This window comes from Astatotilapia calliptera, chromosome 1 (genome assembly GCF_964374335.1).
Source record: "Astatotilapia calliptera chromosome 1, fAstCal68.1, whole genome shotgun sequence".
Classification (NCBI taxonomy): Eukaryota; Metazoa; Chordata; class Actinopteri; order Cichliformes; family Cichlidae; genus Astatotilapia; species Astatotilapia calliptera.
Window position 1 is genome coordinate 567,132 of NC_137422.1, and position 21,303 is coordinate 588,434.

Genomic DNA, 21,303 nt, shown 5'->3' on the forward strand with positions numbered 1-21,303 from the left:
CACATATATGGACGCCAGGTCCTAGGAGGTCGATTAGAAGTTCCCAAGACGAAGGTAGTCGAGAAGGTCCCAAAAGTCTTAGATCCTGAGGGACTTCCAGACAGACAGTTTTATACTTGGCACCAGCAGATTACAGGCACATCATCAGATATCTCTGTTCAGAAGAGTGCAGCAGCAGGAACATTTAAGATTCTGAACAAACTGACTGTCATTCAACAACCAGAGGAGTCAGTGCCCCCCCCAACTGCCTCTCAACTGCATGTGCCAATGGCTCTGCACATATAAGTGCCACACTATGTTAAAAATGAAACATCTGTACACTTGTACCACTTCACATAACATACTTCCCAAAAACCTTTTACAGGAAAGACATTTTTTCCTTTTATTTGGGTCAATCAGGAGCTAAAGTACTTTCATTTTTCAGAGTCCACCCAGACCGCTCTACACATGTCTCAGTGTATATACTTCAGAAACACCACCACCACTTGTCCTCACCCCCAATTATCTTTACACATGCACTCAGAGGTCACCTTCAGAATAATTACATCAATACAATACCAGATGAAAAGAGATCCCACATGATCATTAACGTGGCAAATCTTAGACATTACCAAATGCATAAAAAACAAAAAAGAAAACATGAAGGGAAAAAATCACATAATCATTATGCCAGCTTTAGTTTTTGTAAATGTGGAAGTAGAAAGGCAGTTCATATTTTAAAAACATGTCACTGTCTTACAGCTCTGCCCTTTAATATTTTTGTCATTTCATTTAAACAATCTTTCTGCAGTTAACTAAAACTGTTCAGTTCCTAAGCTGGCAAGCTGTTAAGGAAAAAAAACTAATTCAGGGCAAACGAATGCATACAAAAAGCTGACTGTCCAATTCCCAAATCAGGCAATATTGGATTTTTGTTTTATTATCACAACTATGTTCATTTCAGCGCTCCTGAAGCTTTAGAAAAATCTCTTCTGGTCGACTGCGTATGTCTTTCCTGCTGGAAGCTTTCGGAAAAATAAACTGTTGCCTCTGCTCATGTTGCCCTGTAATGAAAAGAGGTAGGAAGTGTTAGTAATAGTCCGTTTACACATAGTTTAATTATTTACATAGCACATTTAATTACAACAGGAGCGTTGACCAAAGTGCTGTACAAGAATAAAACATACATAATGCATGACCGAAAGACAGAACTAGAAAAGAACATTTCTGAAGAAATTCTGGGTGATGCTGCTGGGTCAGTTGTCATCAAACAATCCATAGTTTTCAGTCACGTGACTGACTCACTACCCTGGCATCGTGATTGCAAATCAGTCGGTAGTACTTCAGAACAAAGGTGCTGTTTTTCTCACCTTTCTTGGAAAGTAGTTGTAGAAGTTAAATGTACATTAAAAAGTTGACTAATGACAAAAGAAAATTTGGCCACAAACAAATCTGAAAGCCTTTATTCTTGAAATTACTTGAAGAGTGAAATTATGTGTTTTAAATGTCTAAATTCAAGAATCTCAAATAGAAACAGAACATTTGCAAAATATCTGTTGTGTGTCTGTGACAAAGAAGGGAACTGGCATCAAATGAGCAGAAAAAAAATATTTTTAATCCTTAACTGTTATGTAGGTTTTATTTAAAGACTACATGTTAGTGGTAAATGGCCTGTATTTGTATAAGGCTTTACTAGTCCCTAAGGACCCCAAAGTGCTTTACATATCCATTCACACACACATTCACACACACATTCACACACTGGTGATGGCAGCTACATGTAGCCACAGCCACCCTGGGGCGCACTGACAGAGGCGAGGCTGCCGGACACTGGCGCCACCGGGCCCTCTGACCACCACCAGTAGGCAACGGGTGAAGTGTCTTGCCCAAGGACACAACGACCGAGACTGTCCGAGCCGGGGCTCGAACCAACAACCTTCCGATTACAAGGCGAACGCCCAACTCTTGAGCCACAATGGCCTAGTGGGGAGATAAAGTGTTAGGACTCCAATTTAAAATAGTGGATGCATATAGGAGAGGGACAGGGAGGAGTCTGTGCTTTGATAGCATTTGTGAGAGAACCATAAATCCCAGCTCAAGAGGAATTACACTGGATGAAAGAGGGCAACAACAGCTACATTTTAAAGTATATATTATACATGTAGACAAAAGGTTTGGGTGGGAAAAAAAGACATATTTTCCAAACTGTTTTTAGAGCAGGTCACATGATTGTGCAGTGGTGGGAAAATTCCATGAAAAATCTAATTTTTCATCAAACTTAAACTGCTCTTGTGGAAAAAAAACATAAAACATATCAAAATATGGCTTTAGTCAATAAAAGTGCAAATTCTTGTGGCCCGTATAATGTTTGAATGACGTCCATGCAGATCCGCACAGAAAGGCCCCGGTGAGATGCTGCAGCCGAACTCAGGACCTTGTTGCTGTGCGGCAACAGTGGTAACTACTAGAGATGGACCAATACCACTTTTTTATGTCCGATACCGATATCATAAATTTGGATATCTGCCGATACCGATATGAATCCGATATGGTGTTTTTTAATCAACAAAACTGTTTTTTTAAATATCTTGCTGCATTTTGTATAAGTTCATACTCAAGTTTAAAACAACAACTACACTAAAGCTATTCTGTTATACCTGTATGCAAAAAAAAAATTTCATAGTTCAGCAATACTGATCAATCTAATAAACTTAGACCTGCACCATCCTCCCTATTCTGGTATTTTAAAGAGTACTTAGCATAAATATTAAGCAACCTAACTAATAGGGTTCCAACTCCCAGCAACAACAAAAATAAATAAATAAAAAATAGGGAACCACCCCTCACGCTCCACCTCATGATGCTTAATCGACGTAATCAACCTTAATTTGATGCAGTGTGAAAATTTTTTTTCAAGAAATATTAAATAGATTCAACATCTTTCTTCAACAAAATTGCAGACTGCACAGATGGTACCTTCCCAAAGGAAAAAGTACTATAGCTTACTAGGGTATATATATTAGACTTAATAGTCACTATATACAGTAATGGACTTCTATTCATTTTGCATCAAATTTAAACTTTGGGTGTCAGATAATTATTTATTAAAAGCTCGACATTTTAAATGAGAATAAGAAAGAAAAGTATGTCTTTGTGCCCCCTTTTCCCTGTTAATGCCCTATCGGCCCCCCTGGCTAAACTTTGCTAGATCCGCCCCTGCACAGTTACCAGCGTCAGCTACGTAGAAAAAGATCCTCGAGTAGAAAGTAATAATAAATAAATTCTAACAACAGCTTATCAAGCTTAAACGTGCTGCTGTTGTTCAGCCGCTGGTTTCCTCTTTCTGGTGCAAAGTGGGCCAAAAACAAACCAGAGAGACAGACTCGTGACAGAAAAGCCGATCAGCTGATCACAGATCAGTTTCATGATTGAAGTAGCAGCAAGAAGAGGCAGTCGCTCCATATATCGGTTGTTAAGCTTAACGCAGGAATGCTTTACATTCAGAGATGGACTTACACACTTGCTTTACTTCTCTCGGGGATAACTTTGTCGGAGATGAAATGCCGGGTAGCTAGCGAAGCTCCACATGCTATCCAGACCACCGACAGGTCCCGCATGCCACAGCCGCTCTATCACGTGATGCATACTGCTCCGACGTGCTAACGTTCTGAGGTGAGTTACGGCGTGTTGCAAGTTTTGTGAGGTGCTTTCGTGATATTTAATGGATCGGATTACATTTTTTATTTTTCTCCGATATCCGATCCAGTAATTTAGGTCAGTATCGGACCGATACCGATACGTAATATCGGATCGGTCCATCTCTAGTGTATACTGCACCATGGTCCATTCCAGTAAGTGCATTGTTGAATAGGCACACTTCATAACATCAAGAGGATAATAAAAAGTGTGCTATTGAATTCAACTGAACTCAGATATTTATACATATATAAATATGCTCTGGCAGAACCAGGCTCAGGGAGTGGCAGCCATCTGTTGGTTGGGGGTGAGGGGAAGAAGACAGGACAAAAGACACGTTTCGGAAGAGACAGAAATTAGTAATAATTAAATGCAGGTGGTGTATAAACACATAAGTAAAAAAAAGTGTAAAGAAGAAGGAAGAAAGAAAAAGAAAACATCAATTTCACAGTGAATTACAGGAAGAGTTTTCACTACTGTGAACGATTCATGTGGCAACGGCAAAGCGGCACAATGTGGAGAGACGTTTCTGAACGTGTCACACAAGCTGCCATGCTAACTACCCGATGGGCAGAAACAGCCCGCGAGTTAAAGGCAGGTTTGAGCAAACAGCAGTCTTTTTTCATGAGAACTGTGAAAAACTCCCAAAAAGCCTCATTTAGAGCTACACATTTCTTAATTAAGAAAAAGAAGGCATTTTTAGACGAGAAGGTTTTCAAAGAAGCAATCATGATAATTGCAAAGACTGTGCTTAAAGAGGAGAAATATGGAACTGATGTAATCTCCATTCTCTCCAATGTCCAACTGGGGGCAACTACAATAGTTAGAAGAGTGTCGGCTATGTCCGGGAACTTGGCTGATCAGCTGGACTGGGATCAGGCAAAGTGCAGGTGGTTTAGCATCCAGTGTAACAGTCTGTGGACAGCAGCAGCACAGCTGATGGTCTTCATCTGGATGGTATTTGACGATTTCTCCACAAAAGAAGAACTTCTGACACTACTGTCACCAAAGACAACTATGAGGTCTATGAGGAGTTGACATCTATAACGCTGTGAAGAAAAAGGTACCGGTGGAAAAGCTGGTATCAGTGACCACCGACAGGGCCCCTGCTATGATCAGCCAACATACAGGATTCATCCCTCACTGAAAAGGTGACACGGAGTTCCTAAACTTTATGCTGGGGTACACCGAGTGGACACTTGACCTTTCATTTTAAAGGACATTACTGGGAAACTGAAAGCTGCAAGGCAAAGGTAAGACTGTTGCTGATATAAGTGCTTTAAATGCATTTAAAGCCCAGAGGGACATTTTTCTCTGTGCATTTACAGAGAAAAAAGGTGCTCCACTTCCTCTCTGTGCTGAAAAGATAATGCTTCTGCATCTGAGACTTTTGACAAAGTTGCAGAAAAGTACTCTTAAGTCATAAACAGGCTTGGACAAGACTTTGAGAACAGGTTTTGGGACCTTGATCAGTTTAAGCCAAGTGTGATGTTCATTTCCAAACCTTTCATGAACGTGGAAACAACGTGCATTGCTCAGTGCGATGCTCAGCTTGGATGCTGGACGGGTGGAAATTGTAACACTGCAAAATGACCTTTACCTCAAAGCCCATCAGGATGAACCAAACTTTCGGTGCCTCGTTGACACAGAAAGTACAGTGGTGTATGCACAGCAGCTGAGAAGGTTGCCAGCCTGTTTGGTTCAACCCATCTTTGTGAATCGTTACTACTGAGCAAATGTTTGAAAGGAGCTGGATTAGTTATATACTTGCCTCTCTGCTAAGATGCATCCAGCAGTCCACCCAGGTGGGATATACTGACGCATAGGGATCTCTGCCTCCAGCAAGCCTAATGAGAAAGTTATAATATGAGTCTGCTTGAATTTAGCAAGTTTGACAGCAGAACATGACGAGCTAACTTACCCACAGTTATTGACAGCCATTATGTTTGACACCAAAACAAAAGGATAGGTGAGCATGCTGGCAAAGAACTGCAAGAAAGAGCATGAACAGCATGAGACTGAGCCACAAACAGCTGCACTGACACTGTCTGTTACACTCACCCCTGTCATCGCCTGAGAGCAGTTCTTGATTTCTCCTGTGTGACTCATCTGTTCAGAAGAAGAGTCACTATTAGTCTGTGTTAGAGCCTCAATTTAAGACTGCTTGACAAAAACCCTCAAGATCTATGTCAGTGCGATACAAAAAAGTAGTTACCTAAACATACAATGAAAAAAATCTAACAAACAAAAGATGGCTGTTGCGTTTTTGCATGCACAAACTTGAATTTCAGGTATTTAGGAAAAAGGTATTTCGATTACAGAAGCCCCTAACTGGAGGACATAGTATACCGAGTCATCAATGGCATATGTATTGATGAGGTGAGCCAGCAGGTTACAAATCCACAGAGAAAGGACATCACCCAGCAGGCGAGGAATCAAACCACTAGGAAAAAGGAAACACAAACAAATAAAGATACACACGCCTTAGATAAAAGAGAAAAAGTAGAGATACTATGATCAAACACTGGGTTGTTTGGAGACTGAAGCCTAACACTGGCTGCAATGATGTTAGCTTAACTCACTCTTTGGCCTGAAGAAAAACAAGAGATACTCAGATATGGTGCTGCAACAATTCACTGAGTATTTCGAATAATTCGACTACAAAAAGTTCTTTGCTTCGATGCGTCGTTAAGGGACCCCTCTGCAGCGCCACTGTTACCATGGAAACTCGAACACGAGCATTTCAGCCACATTTACAACTAAAAACAGACTCAATACAAACGTATTGATTAGCAGTGTGTGACACACTGATACCACAACAGCAGCAGTGATGATGACGACGCTGGCACAGTCTAACAAAGAGCTGGAGTCTGTTTTACACACTGCGAGGAGCAAAGAGCTCAGCTGAAGAGAACAGGTTTCACATATTCAAAAAAGCAGCGTTGTTTGTGTAATCAGAGTCCAGGGGCCCGTTCTTCGTACCTCGCTAAGTAGGTTAGCCGGATTAGATTGTTGACGATTTCGCGTGATCCTGGATCAGTCGGTTCCCCGAAGCTCATCTGGGACTTGCTGTCATAGCAACAGAGCCGTAAGCGTAAACCTGCTCGGGAGCAGGTTTACTTTATGTAAACAGGATTAGATCGCGGCCACGCAGGTATGTCCGCTTCATTTATACGAAAGCAACAGCGATATTTTTCCACTGTTTCACCATAAATAAATAACATCAATGTAACTAAAGATAATGCAGCACTTGATCCTTTTATTGATTTCACACAGATACATACAGGTCATTTCCTAAAAAAGGGAAATGTACTATTAACATTCTATTACATGTATGTGATTATTACAGATGTAATTCATATTTCAGAGTAGTAATAGTAAATTACTTCGTGTAATCAAGATGAGAGACCACGGCTATAAAAGCGAAGGTGGATTTGGGAAGCCTGTCGCAGCCATGTCCTGTCCGTATACGCGAGCCACCCATTGCGGAAGGTGCAAGATTGATAAGGAGAGTCCTCAGAATTCAGCGTATATTGCGGGACAGACAGGATCCTTTAGCTCAGCGCGACAGTGTGCTCATAGAGAGATATCGATTTTCCCGTGAGGGTATTATTTACTTAACCAACTTGTTGACGAGGGGGTGCAGGACCACCACCTGTCTTTTTTTGCTCTGCCCTTTTCTTGGTTGCTGTTATGAACAAACTAACAGAGTATTACAGGCCAGTATTACCTTGCCAAGAGACGCAAAGCAATCTAAGAGATAAATATTACCATTCTGTAGAATACTCCTGTATTCCACTTTTACTTGTTCCCATGTTCTTGTGGGTCCTGTTGTGGCTCTAATGTGAAAGGGGATATAATATAACATATTATAATATAATATAATATAATGCCATATGATATTGGACAATATAGTGTCATATGATAGATCTACCCTACCGCCTACTGGTGTTGGCCAGAGGGGCCGATGGCGCGATATGGCAGCCTGGCTTCTGTCAGTCTGCCCCAGGGCAGCTGTGGCTACAACCGTAGCTGCCTCCACCAGTGTGTGAATGTGGGAGTGAATGAATAGTGGTATCGTAAAGCGCTTTGGGTGCCTTGGAAAGCGCTATATAAATCCAATCCATTATTATTATTATTATTAAATTACCTACGAGTTTGATTTGTCAGCGACTTTCTGCCAGCCCTCTCTCCTTGCTTTTGCAGCCTTTGCAGTGTTCTCTTGCGTTTTAATTAAACTCTGAAACTCCTGAAATCCCTCACTCATGAGTTCTTGCTCTGCTGCCGGAAAATACCGAGCACGCCCCTTGGACATTTTCGCCGACCAATCAGCGGGTTGCCGATCAATGTTTCTGCTATCGATGCGTAGCCCCTTTTACGACACCCAGTGATGTCACATTCCTGTGTCCAGCTGTAGTAATCGTCAACAGCAGGTGTGTTCGGGGAACCGGATTAGCGAGCTCATGGTTAGCGCGATGGTTTGATCTTGGATGTAGTAAGCGACGTACGAAGAACGGGCCCCTGATCAGCAAACTCTGACGTGATAAAAACAAAGAATATGTGTAGCTGCTTCATTCAGCGCCGTTTGTTTCACACAGCGAAAAATCGACTGTAGCCTCCAGAAGTTGCACAAAAACACGCAGATGAACTGTTAGCTTAGTTTCAGTTGTACAACTTTCTGAATGTTGACACCAACCTTCCTATTTTAAATGAAAGCGAGTACAGGTGGCATTATGTAAAATTAAAGCGTCTTTCACAAGCCAGTAAACATGTACATGGGCCAGTAAACTCAGAGCCACTGACCTGAAGGTTGTTAGGTCGTACACCCAATTATCGTTAATATTAATTCATCATAAAATCTTGTTTTCAGCAGCACAATAACTTTACGTCAAAGCACAAGGCAAACTTCAGAATGCTAATGTTTGCTTCACCACATCAGCCTTTAAAGGAGCCACTGAAACCGATTACAGATGAAACAAAAACACTGCAGTTTCTAAAATGAAAACCAACGAGAAATTCACTGTGAAACCTGTGCTTGATCATTTACTATCGCTCGTTGATAAGACAAAAATATTTCTTAGCCAATTAATCGATAGAATAGTCGATAGATTCATGTAATACAAATCAATACTGAGCTGAATAGTCCTGTGAAACTTTATCCAGTGCTGCCTTTGACTCCTTCAGCTGCTACACAACCTCACACAGCACCGCTGCAAACAGGATGTCACACAACTCTCCCACTTACTGAACAGATGAAGTAGTTAATGTCCAGAACACTTTAGGAAGGATTTAAGCAGCCAGCAAGGATCAAATCTGAATAACAGGAAATATTTCATATTGTATCAAATATGGGATCCAGTATTTTCCAGGGGATCTGTTTTGATTCAATTGGATTTCAAGTTCTAGCACTGTGACAACTGATGATCTGCTAATAAGTAACTGCAACAATATCAAGAATGAATGAGCATTTCAGTGCATATGTTGGGAGCCCCGACTTCAGGAAATGAGGCTCAAGGTGCATCAATGCAACAATTGTTGGAAGATGCACTTACATACAAATAATTTATGTATATTTATGAGAACAATATTTTTTCAGATTAAAAAAACAAAAAAAGGCTATAGAATAAACCACTATATAAATGTATGGTTAAAGTCTGAATGCCAATTGTCTGATCATAACGGCGATCTTTCATCTCAAGACGTTAATATGCAAACGGTTTTGTTTTTTTATTATGATCAATGAAGAAAGAAGAAAGAGAGAATTGCCCGTGAACCAAGTTCTCCTGAGACTTGGTGCAAGATTCACTGCAGTGCCGAACACCAGCTAGAAGGCAAGCAAAGGTCTGATGGAGCACCTGATGGATCTTTGTTGTTTTTCATCCATGAACTCGCTCCGTACTCCTTCACGTGATTCTTGCGTAGGTGGTAGAAGAGTTTTCTGGTCCATGTCAGACGGACCAGAAAACCGTACTATGCAAATTATTTCATAGCCAGACCCTGTCCATGCTACAGAGGGAGCCCCTCGTCTAGGAATAAGGTCCTCAGTTTGTTTTGACTGGTCTGTTTGAGCCGCCTGCTTCTGCCTCAGTTTTACTGGCCATGGTTGTTCTCTGTGCCCGCATCCACACGGGGACTATAGCACCATTTATAATTACCTCAAAGAAAAAACAGGAATTTGTTTGATGCATATTCTAAAACTTGATGTTGGAGGATGATGTATATTTTCATTATTTCACATTTATTTTTATTGTGAAAAGGTTTATGTGGAAAATAAACACGCGGACGGCGGAACCACACCCTGGGTGTGTTGCTAACAGCAATGCTGTCGCAGTATTTTCAACATAAGAGAAAGAGAGAACTTTTAAGAAATAAATACAGCCATTACACTGACCATCAAAACCATGCAAAAAATATGGCTGTAAACAGTTTCGAGGTTGTCCAGGCAGGCAGCGACAGACACAGAGGCAACAGCTGAAGCTACAGGATACTGATTAACAAAGCTGTCAAGGACGACACAAGCTCTCAGCATGTCTGTGACAGATCGGACAGTAGGGCTGCTCGATTATGGCAAAAATGATAATCACGATTATTTTCACTGAAATTGAGATCACGATTATTTGACGATATTTATTTAACCCTTTAAGACCTACTATAGAACCAAGTCCGCCAGAGCTTATATTATTTTTTTTTTTACATGTTGTAGTGCCATTTGTGGGAGCATTTCAAGTTGCTATACATCAATACAACTGTTATAGCCCATATTTTAATAATATGTATGCATTAAGTCCATAGTAATTACATAAATTGCAAAAAAGTGCAATAAACTACAAAAAAAATTGTAGTTAAATACAATAAAGTTGCAAAAAAATAGTTTCCCACCACAGGAAATTTATTTTGAGTGTCTTCATAGTTTTATTTTGGAGATACAGCAATTTTTATATACTGCAGGAAAAACAAAAAACAATCCTATGATGCAAATTTGCAAAGAAAACAGCATGTGCATCATTTCACTGTGGGAAGTGTTACGAACAGCTGATCGGATCGGCAAAGCGTGTTTCTGGAATATTATGTTTTTGTTCCTGCAAGCGCTTTTTATGCAATTTTTGCAAAGCTATATGTGGAACGAAACCGTGACCGAGGACAAGCTGATGGCATCAGATGTAAGTACAACTCCTCCGGTTTCATATGCAAAACAAATTATTGCGCTAGCTTACACGGTTCAGGTTCTACAGGGATTTAAAAATAGTTACGCAAAACGGAGCGTGCTGCTCTGACCGGCTTTAAAGGGTTAACAATGACTTTAAAAAATAATATAAAATAGTGTGCAACACCACTGAAGTTTTTTTTTTTTAAACTCTCTTTTCAACCAACGGCAGTCACTCTCCAAATAACTTCTGCTTAGCTTTCCGAGCTTCCCTCGGGTCCTCTTAATCAGCGGTCTCCAACCTTTTTTGCGCCACGGACGGTTTATGCCCGACAATATTTTCACGGACCGGCCTTTAAGGTGTCGCGGATAAATGAGGGAGGGGCTAATAATCGGCTCAGTCAGTTTTAATGATCGTTGAAAGCCCAGATCGTAATCGTGATTAAAATTCGATTAATTGAGCAGCCCTACCGGACAGGATGTATCTGAAAGGAATAACTCAACATGTGGCCAAACCAGCTTCCCCAAACACTGACTCGTCTCTCTGACAGCAAATTTCTAAATCAGTTTTCCACTCAAACCTTCACACGGTTATTATTAATAATATTATTGTGCAACGTCAGATCTACTCAACACATTCCAACTACCAAACAATAATAAGAATTCAAAAATAGGGATTCACATCTGAAATATGTCATTTTCAGTCTGCACCTGCCCGGCATAAGAGTGCATACCTACTGGAAATCTCACCTTCTACAGCAATGTCGTCTATTTTTGTCTAATTTTATTTTATTCAGGACATGAAAACTGAACCTGTTTGGTTCTAGTTATTGAAAGTAAGCTTGGCGTGGTTTGCTCCTTCAACTCAACCAGGTTCACACGTCTACAAGTCCCTAAAGACTGTCGACATCTACACTACAGAATGTTGACAGTACTGTGGGCGAGTTATTACTGGATTTACTAAGAGGGGGGAAAATCAGTATTAACTGTCATCTAAGCAATCCATGCATGTGCCAGGTGCCTTAATGTGGAAAAAGCTCTTTTCACTGCATTTTCAGACAACCTAAAATACTCCAGACTAGAGCTTTAAAAAGCAACAAATGTGAAAGTCAATTTGTGTTATTGGGGAATTCTGTGTGTACAGACGTCCGAAAAGAACTGTGACTAAAACCTGAAAAACGAGAATATATATAACTTTTCAGTTTGTCATACATACACTACTGAAATGTGTAAAAGAAATGAAAATCATCATCTACAGGACAAAGAACAATGTACAGCATAATGTTATTCACATAGCACTTCCCCTGGCATCCCGAATCATGGCTGAGAGAGACAGAGGTGTATATGGAGATACAATCACAAACATTTTACTACCAAAAATAACAATTTATTGCCAGCAAGACAAGATTTGGATTTTTCTGTCATTGTTATAAAAAAAAAAGGAGATAATAATATTACTAAATTACTAATAAAACAGTTTCGGCAACTCCCTCTTTGACGACACACTGAAGGAAGCTTCTTTAGTTTCTACTTCTGCAACAATCTTTTTCTCTTATTGCCCAAGTCATCCACTTAATGTCCAACACAAGTGTCTGTTGTCCTAAAGACTAATAGTGTCACACTTACGCAAAGAAGCCCAGAATGCCTTCTTCTCTGTAGACTGTGATGATGGAATCAAACACCCCACTGAGAACACAATTTTGTAAATGCTTAATAAATCTCATGGCTCTTCTCATTTAGTGTCACAACTAAAATACTGAAATTACCTATATTTGGTTTCTCTTCCAATGAACTGCACCATACATCGCAAAGTGATCACTGAAAAACAAGTCAAGAGAAACATTTCAGACTTCCTAAAGGTATGCAGGCATTATACTGTGCTGAACCACGCTGTACCATGGAAGGGATGTGTGACGATGGTGGCACAGGAGCGGGCAACCATCTCCCTGGTTGTCTGTTGAAAACACACAACAAGTCACTAAAGTTCAAGTATTGATGAATTGTACTATTAATGCATCAACAGCACTATAACAATAGTACTGTAAGTGCAGCTTGTTATTATCATGACTAACAGTTTCCATGTAATATCATCTGTACTCAATTGCAACTTAACTGTATTATGTGAAACCTATATTTTCAGTTTAGTCTAAAGCCTTTGTTTTCAAATACAATATGATTTAGCTTGAAAGTACACTTGTAGTGATCCTTTGTTGTTGTGGCCGCAGCTAGAAAAGGAAAGCAGAAATCATTTTTTAAAGATATTTCCTGATGTAAATAATCGACACATCATTTGGTTTGAAACAAATATGGTAACAACCAATCAGCAGTGAGCTCAGGCTAATACTTGACCTTGATCACGCGACTTGCAACACGTGTTTTCACATTTGTACAATGTTGTGTCACCGAAGCATATTTGTTGGAATTGATTGTGATGCATTGGGTAATCTTCAGAACTTCATTCTGCTCAGTGGCGAGTATGAAAGCGTTAGCAAGCTAACTCTGGTTAACATCAGACTAGCAGCATTTAGTGTGTGCAACTTCAAGTGTTTTACGTTGAAGTTGTGTCCATTCTGTGTATAATTAACATTGTTATTGCCTGAGTTGTATTTGAGCTGTAAATAAAATGCTGCATTTTTCAAAACAAGCCTCCACTGAAGGATGGAGATGCCACAGTTCCAGTTGTTGCTGAGGCAACACACGAGGTTGATGAGATTTTGTCAACATCTTTGAAACCGGAGCTTTGTTCCCACATCCATCACTACAGACATTTTCCACTGTGGTTAGGCTGACAAAGCACAGGCAGGGCCACAACGATCAGTCTGTATCAGACATTCATTAACACACTTGACTAAGACAAACTGTATGTGCAAGCCTTTATGTGCACACTGTAACTGCAGCTGTTTTTCACTATTGATAATTACACCTTGGGCTTCTGCTGCTCCCAGTTCTTCTGCTTTTAGCCAAATGAAGTATTCTTTACGCTTATTAATTAAATATAACCAGTCTTACATTATACTGTGTTGACTAACTGTGTGCTCAGTTTCTTAAAGTATTACTAAAATACTTACTTTATCTCTTTTTCCTTAATAACAGGATTTTGTTTGCCCTTATTAGGTAAAGTGCTTAGACCAGACTTGACTGAAGTCAAGTGTGGCTGTGTAGTGTTGTGATTTAGCTTTGGGATTGCATAGGTCTTACCTCGTTAACAACCTGCTGTAGAGAGCTCTCTTTATCCTTCTGCTGCCCTCCCAGTATCTGGAAATCAGAGAAACCTCAGCGTCACCATCCTGAAAATTATTTTGACACTTTATACCCTTATTAAGAAATCGTGTACAGATGGCCTGAGGAGAGCGATGACGAGCAACACACAATTCATTTGTTAAGTGGGGTCAGTGTGGGCCAAGGCCAGCATGTTAAAAGTAGCGCTGCATCTGGAGATTATTTTAGTAATAATGTGTTTAACCGATTACTCCAAAGATGAAAAAACAAAACACAGGTCTTTGAAAAATGAACCGTGCATCGGTTTCCATTACAAAATCTGCCAAAACAAACAAAACAAGCCCTGAACCCAGTCATTGAATTTATGTCATAATAAAATTAACGTTTTTGAAGAACACACTTTCCTAAGTGCAAAAATTGAAAAAAAATCTCAAGTACAGTAATCGTAAAATAAGGTGTGCATGTAAGTTAAACAGAGGTAATAAATAATATTCCCTTTACTCCCTTTATTAGACCCTTTACTGTGTTACTAGGGCGGGGGTCTCTTAAACTCGTAGCATGCAAAAGAGTTGTAACAGCATTGCATCTCCTGATCGAGGTTTGGTGTTTGTTCATGCGTATGTGCTTCGTGTCTTTGCCTGTTTAAGTGCAAATCAGTCAGTTATGCACCTGCGAGCCTTTAAAGGAGTGCAGGGTGGCTGCAATAATGAAAAGCAAGCCTATTCTGAAGCTTGCCTTGGCTTTGATGCAACAGTTCCTAAAGTGCAGTTTTATTCTTATTAATAATAATAATTAAGGTTCCAGCCTAACAGGTTAGAGTTTTACTGGCCCAGGTACATTTTTATATTGGTATGCTGAAAATACCAATGTTTATATTTTTGAATATTAACACAATTTTATTAATATCATATAATGTTATTTCACTTTGTATCTGAAAAATGTTACACAAGCCTTACAAATAAATACAGTGCACCCCACACCCCCCTTTAGATTCACCTCTGCTTCTCGTAGGCGTCACTGGCTGGCAGTTACGTTCTTTCTTTAGCGAGTAACGACTCGTCGCAGTGTGTGTGTGTGTGTGGGCAGCTTCACTGTCACTTCTGCTGGTGTTATCAGTCTGTTTAAAAGCTGGGGTCTGCATGGGCTTAATGTTGTTGTGCTTTATATTCCTGAATACGATTCTATGGCAGGTCTATTTGTCGTCAGAGATGTGGGTGGACTGCTCACGTTTACATGGTGATGAATACGAGCGGGTCACAAACAAAGTATCAAGACAAAGAATTTTCAACAAGGATATTTTTGAAATAATCGAGTTACTTGAGTTATTCAGTTCATTGCAGCATTTGTTGAAGGCAGCACACATCAACGCAGCGACTCTGCTCTGCCTCAAACGTTTTATTGTAAATTTGTTTTGCTTGTTTTTCTGACAGAATTTTATTTTGAACATGCAAATTTAACTGAAATAACAAAAAGAAAAGAACTTAAAAACATCAAGTTTTCATATATATTTCTGTCTGCAGAACGTGTGTGTTTGAAAAGGAGTAGGATGAAGTTTATACTTTTCCTGTTCCTACCCCCTTTTTCAAATGTAATTATTTACACATCAATACTGTGAATTCAACCTTGACTTGACCTCAGCAGCGATGGCGTGCTGTGAGACACCCTGCTTATGCAGTTCAGCAACCTGATCTCGTTCAAAAGAGGAAAACATTTTTGCCATCAGAACATTATAACAGTGTGACTGCCTGACAGCGATCCATATGATCCATGTATTCTAATTTTTGCCTCATAACTTTTGCACTGTCCACTTCCTGCTGTGACAAAACAAATTTCCCACGTGTGGGACTAATAAAGGTTATCTTATCTTATTTTTGCTTAGATTTGGCCTTTTAAAGGCATGTGGACCTAAACCTTTGATCAGCTGTAAAACAGCTTGTTTCAGTTTCAGTGCTGTTGTCAATAAATTGCATGCTCAAAATGTTGTTTTGTCTTACTCCCATTTCCTCTTGTTGCATGTTGAAGCTCTACTTGAAACCTTTTTAAGACCCAACCATGAAAAATATTGTAGGCGCCATCAAGTGGTCAGACTTTTGATTGGGAAAGCATAAAAAAAACAAGAAACATTTAGTGATTTATGGATTTTTCTTGCTATATAATTCCATATATCTTGCTTCATAGATTTGATGTCTTCAGTATGTATCTACAACGTAGAGAGTAGTGAAAATAAAGAGAAACCATTAAATGAGGAGGTGTGTCCAAACCTTTCACTGGTACTGTATATGCATGCCTATGTGCCTGTTCAGAGGTTCTTGGAAAGGACATGTGAGGACTTATCTACATAGTTCAGCTGCTGTATTCCAACCTAACCCCAGCTGTGCATCATTGGGGACATAAATGAACTAGATATGCACATCCCATAGACTCCTAGTATATGGGATGTGCATATCCATAGTGCATTTCTGCTTCTTCAAAATACCAACTGGATTAATTTGTTTCCTTCTGGCCCCCACTGATCAATCCCATCACTTAGTGGAGGGGGTCGGCTGTAGTCTCGTCTCCCATGCTGCCTTGTAGGACATAGAAGCCTACACACCCACTGCCCTGTTTTACATCCACAACTGCACAGAACAACGATGGACAAAGGAGGCAGATGTTATCAGAAGAGACTATGGATGACCAGGGATGTCCGTTTATGAGAGACCGTAACACTGCCCTTATGTTTAGAAGAGAAGGAATTACATTAAATATAGACAGATAGATAATTATACATTATGTATTCTCTTCCTACATAAGTGCTTTCTAACATTCAAACTCCTTTGGATGCATCAGAGAGCAACTTGAGGTTAGCATCTTGCCCACTGACATTTGGCATGCAGACTGGAGCACACAGGGATCGAACCACCAACCTTCAAATTAGTAGGTGACCTGCTCTACCACCTGAGCTACCTGAGCTACAGCCACCCCTGTGCCAAATCCAACCTAAAGAAAGATATCAAGAAAGATATCAGAGGCAAAAGCAGAATATCGGAGGAAGACTGAGGGACATTTCAGAGAGAAAGTCCCAACAGCATCAAGATCTAAAAGTGAGCAGTGATATGCCAACTCTGGGCGTTCTGGCTATCAGTGGTTAGGTGCTATTTCAGGGTGGTTATGTTGCATCCTTGGACAGTCAAACACTGCCATGAGCTGGCACTGAGTCAATCACTTCTCATAGAACTGCAGGCACCTGGTCTACGATGGCATTCAGGTTGTACATACAACATCAAGGCTTTTGATCTTTTATTGCATAACTGTCATGTTAACATGTGAATGTGACTTTCTGCATTCACATTTGTTCCATGTCACGTTCAACTTACGTTAACCATACTTAATAGTCACAAATATTTGTATGTATATGACACACTTTTGATCAAGTGACTACTAATATGGAATTAAGACTGAAAAAGATGCGGAAGCCTGGCAGAAACGACCAGTTAAATGTAATGCTTCCAGCTTCCAGCCTGCTCTTTACCTGCCCTTCGTACAGACAGCAAACCTTTAAAATATAAAAGTTTAAACAAACTGGTTAAATGATACATGTTGCTGAAGGCTGATGGCAGCTGTCCTATTTTTACATGGAAACGATACTTTCAGTAAACAGAGGTGAACCATGGGGTGTAGCACGGTATATTAACGTCCCGGGGCTAGCGATATCTCCGGTGGGGGACCAAAATCTATCTCAGCCCCGCCCGTCATGCTATATGACAGCCGGACGGGCGATTTTGCGAGCCCGGTTGAATAGTGCATTCATTAAATTACATTCATATTTAAAAAATAAAAATAAAAGCTTTTTTCACAAGCCAATAAAAATGTGTATCGGCCAGTAAACTGAACCACCGACCTGCTGGTTGTTAGGTTGGACACTTAGTTATTATTAATATTAATTAATGTCTGCAGCATCATAAGGCCTGTTTTCAGCAATATAAAAACTTCTTATTAATGTCAGTTAGCCTTCAGAATGACAGTTATGGGAAATATTTTACGCGTTAGTTTAGATTGCGTATATATCTTATTTTATTTGACTTTCACTGTACTTTATTATTATTTATATCGATTATTTATATATTTTTGCATTTGTGAAAACGCATTATTTAAAAAAACAACAACAACAAAACCATATGACATGTAAATACAATCAAAGGGTTTAGTTTTTGTTTAGTGGTGTCTTTTTGACAGATTGCTCATTAATACGGCAAAAGGATTTCTTATCTGATTACTCGATTAATCAATGGAATAATCAATCGATTATTAAATTTACTATATTTTACAAATTTTTCTACCACATTTATTTTCAAAAATAACCTGAAAACAGTATTAGATGCTCTGCTATAAGTGATGCAGGCAATACAGTGCACATTGTCTGTTAAAGTTCTCAGAAGTGAAAGAACAACAGATTTTAACATAGAAATGCAGGAAGTGCTGCTGCACAGGAAAAGGATGAAGGGGCCAAACTGCTGCATTTTACGGGGAGTCAGTGAACTTATCATACTGTGACTACAAACAAGATCAGAAACAAAAACTTACCTGTGGGGTGCCTTGTTCTTGACATTTCTGGAAGAGGATAGAGGTTATCAAGCTGCCAGAATGAACAGTTTCAGTTACACTTACAACACAGATGGCAAGAAACTGAGTCCCAGCACATAGCTCATTTATGAAGGCCATTAGTATGCATCACAAATGATTGAAATAAATGACCACCTAAAAACATTCAAAGAAAAGACTGGACAGAAACTGGCTGTTTGATCACATCTTTCTGTGGCAAACCCATCTATTCAGCTTACCTGTGCAACTTTGCTGTGTACGAGTGTGCCAATGGTGCCTGCACAAAGCCTCGGACCAAGTCCTTTGAAAAGACCAGCTCTTCCATCAATCTTAATGATGTGTTTTGCTGAAACATTTAGTCCAGAGCAGGACACAGTGTAAATAGTGGTAAAACTACAAAGGTAAATATCCACATACAATCGTTCAAAGCACAGTAATACTATTACCAACTCCATTTATAAAAATATCAAGAATCAAACTTGCCATAAGCAAACAGTCCAGGTAGCTGGTAGACTTGTCTTCCAAATAAATTCCTACCCAGGGTGGGACGGAGTGGCTCATGTCCTACCTGATAACACACACAACACCAAAAACAATGAGAGGGTACCATAGGAGGGGGCAAGCATTGACTTTATGTATCCTAGAGAAATACAGCAAAACACCAAAAACACCTGGAAACACTAAAAGCAAGTCGAGTTGCCCGAGGTTCACAGAATTTACAGAAAAATGTTAAATTTTTGTGATTTATATCGTTGTCAGAACGGTAAATATCTTAGACCGTGATATGAGATTATGGTCATAGCGCACAGCCCTGAGCTTGATATCTGCTCTGGTGCCTTTTACCAATACATACAGACTTGGATTATTTGCACAGAGCCAGGAAGGACTGTGTCCAGTACTGAATGGTGCTGTGGAGAGACAGACCATGGAGACAGACAGAACACATCACATGCTTTATAGCAAGAAGACAGACAGACAAATCTTTATTTTTTTACTGATGATGTTGACTTTTGATTCACTTATTTGGTTATTTTTCTTTTACAAAACTATGTTTCCTGAGATCACATAAGTTTGACAGGGCACCAGTGTGTGCGCTGTGCTGCATTCATATATTTAGCACACAGTTGATGATTAGCCGACTGCCACAAATATGGACACGGTATACACAAGGCAGACAACTGTTAGCATCTAGTAAAACTGTCGCTCCGTATGACTCATTCTGTCATTAAGATCAACATGCAGCTATTTCTGGTTTTAAGCAAACGTCCCCGGAGCTCTGCTGGTGCTCGTTATTTTCATGTTTTTCAGGAGGCATCGAGCTAGCAGTATTCGTAACTGAGACGCAAACAGCATACATTTCTCCCGATGACAAACTTGTGAATATACACGGTGTGTTGAAGACATCAGTGTAAAACACTACGTTGGAGCTAATCAGCTGGCAGCTAACTGGCGGTGATCTCTAGCAGTTCAACAACTTAACGCCGCTGGCTTTCTTGGAAAATAAGCCATGTATGAACTGTGTACAGATTGTTTTTATTCAGTCTGCGCACAGAATCTAAATGAAGCAGGGTAACATTGCAGTTAATTATTAACTTTCGATTAACACACGGATTCCGCCTATTGCACAGCAACGAGGAAGCAGAAGGTCACAGGGACAACAGACGGGACAACCATGTGGCTGATCCTATTACTGGGACAGTTCCTGCTATATTCTCAAATAAATAGTTATCAAGACTTATTAATGTCTCTGTGTGTGCTACAAACCTACTAATCTACTGGTAAACGAGGCAATACACTGTGAAAATGAATGACAATTTCCTCTTCTAGTAAGATACTAGCGAGAGTTACAGTATTTACAACGATAAGTACAGAGTGTCTGAATCAGGCCCGGGAAGGAAACAGAATCTGTCCAAACTCTCCCGTCTTACCTGGATCAGGACTTTAATGTACATCAAAGGATGGGAGAGCACAGTAAGCCCTGATCCCAATAACACTTGACCACAAACATCCGCCATTTTTGGAGAGTCGATAGAGACCGGAAGTTCTCCTATTTCGTTTTGCTTCTGAGAGCAGATAACGTCCGTGGAAAAAAAACACTGCCATCTAATGTTTATAAGAGATATGACAACGATGTCCTTCGTTCTGAGACCATGTTCAAGTCTGAGGCAGCCCAGTGTTGCAGCCCAGGTCCGTTGCGTCTGCTATGAAAGGTTAGTGAGAGTTAATACTTGTACAGCTGCAGTTATAATGGATTGGATTTATATAGCGCTTTTCTAGGCACCCAAAGCGCTTTTCAATTCCACTATTCATTCACTCTCACATTCACACACTGGTGGAGGCAGCTACGGTTGTAGCCACAGCTGCCCTGGGGCAGACTGACAGAAGCGAGGCTGCCATATCGCGCCATCGGCCCCTCTGGCCAACACCAGTAGGCGGTAGGTGAAGCGTCTCGCCCAAGGACACAACGACCAGGACAGAGAGCCCAGGGATCGAACCGGCGACCTTCCGGTTACAGATGCGATTCCCAACCCCCCTGAGCCACGGTCGCCCACGGTTATTGTGTGTGTGTGTGTATGTGTACATATATATATATATATATCTTATTCATAGCCTTTTTATATATATATATATATATATCTATATCTATATATATATATATATCTATATATATATATATATCTATA

At 40.0% G+C, this 21,303-nt stretch overlaps 1 protein-coding gene across 1 annotated transcript; it reads right to left on the reverse strand.

The window, feature by feature from the left end:
- Positions 1-356: 356 nt before the first annotated feature.
- On the reverse strand, positions 357-20,678 carry mtch2 (mitochondrial carrier homolog 2). Its single transcript, XM_026181702.2, has 13 exons — positions 20,548-20,678; positions 19,103-19,187; positions 18,859-18,965; positions 18,602-18,628; positions 14,018-14,074; positions 12,716-12,773; positions 12,586-12,637; positions 12,446-12,505; positions 6,025-6,118; positions 5,737-5,784; positions 5,597-5,664; positions 5,447-5,522; positions 357-1,043 (listed from the first exon to the last, which is right to left on the reverse strand). Exons 1-13 carry the CDS (start codon positions 20,632-20,634, stop codon positions 957-959), a joined length of 906 nt encoding a protein of 301 aa, XP_026037487.1. The 5' UTR covers positions 20,635-20,678; the 3' UTR covers positions 357-956.
- Between the last annotated feature and the right edge of the window lie 625 nt (positions 20,679-21,303).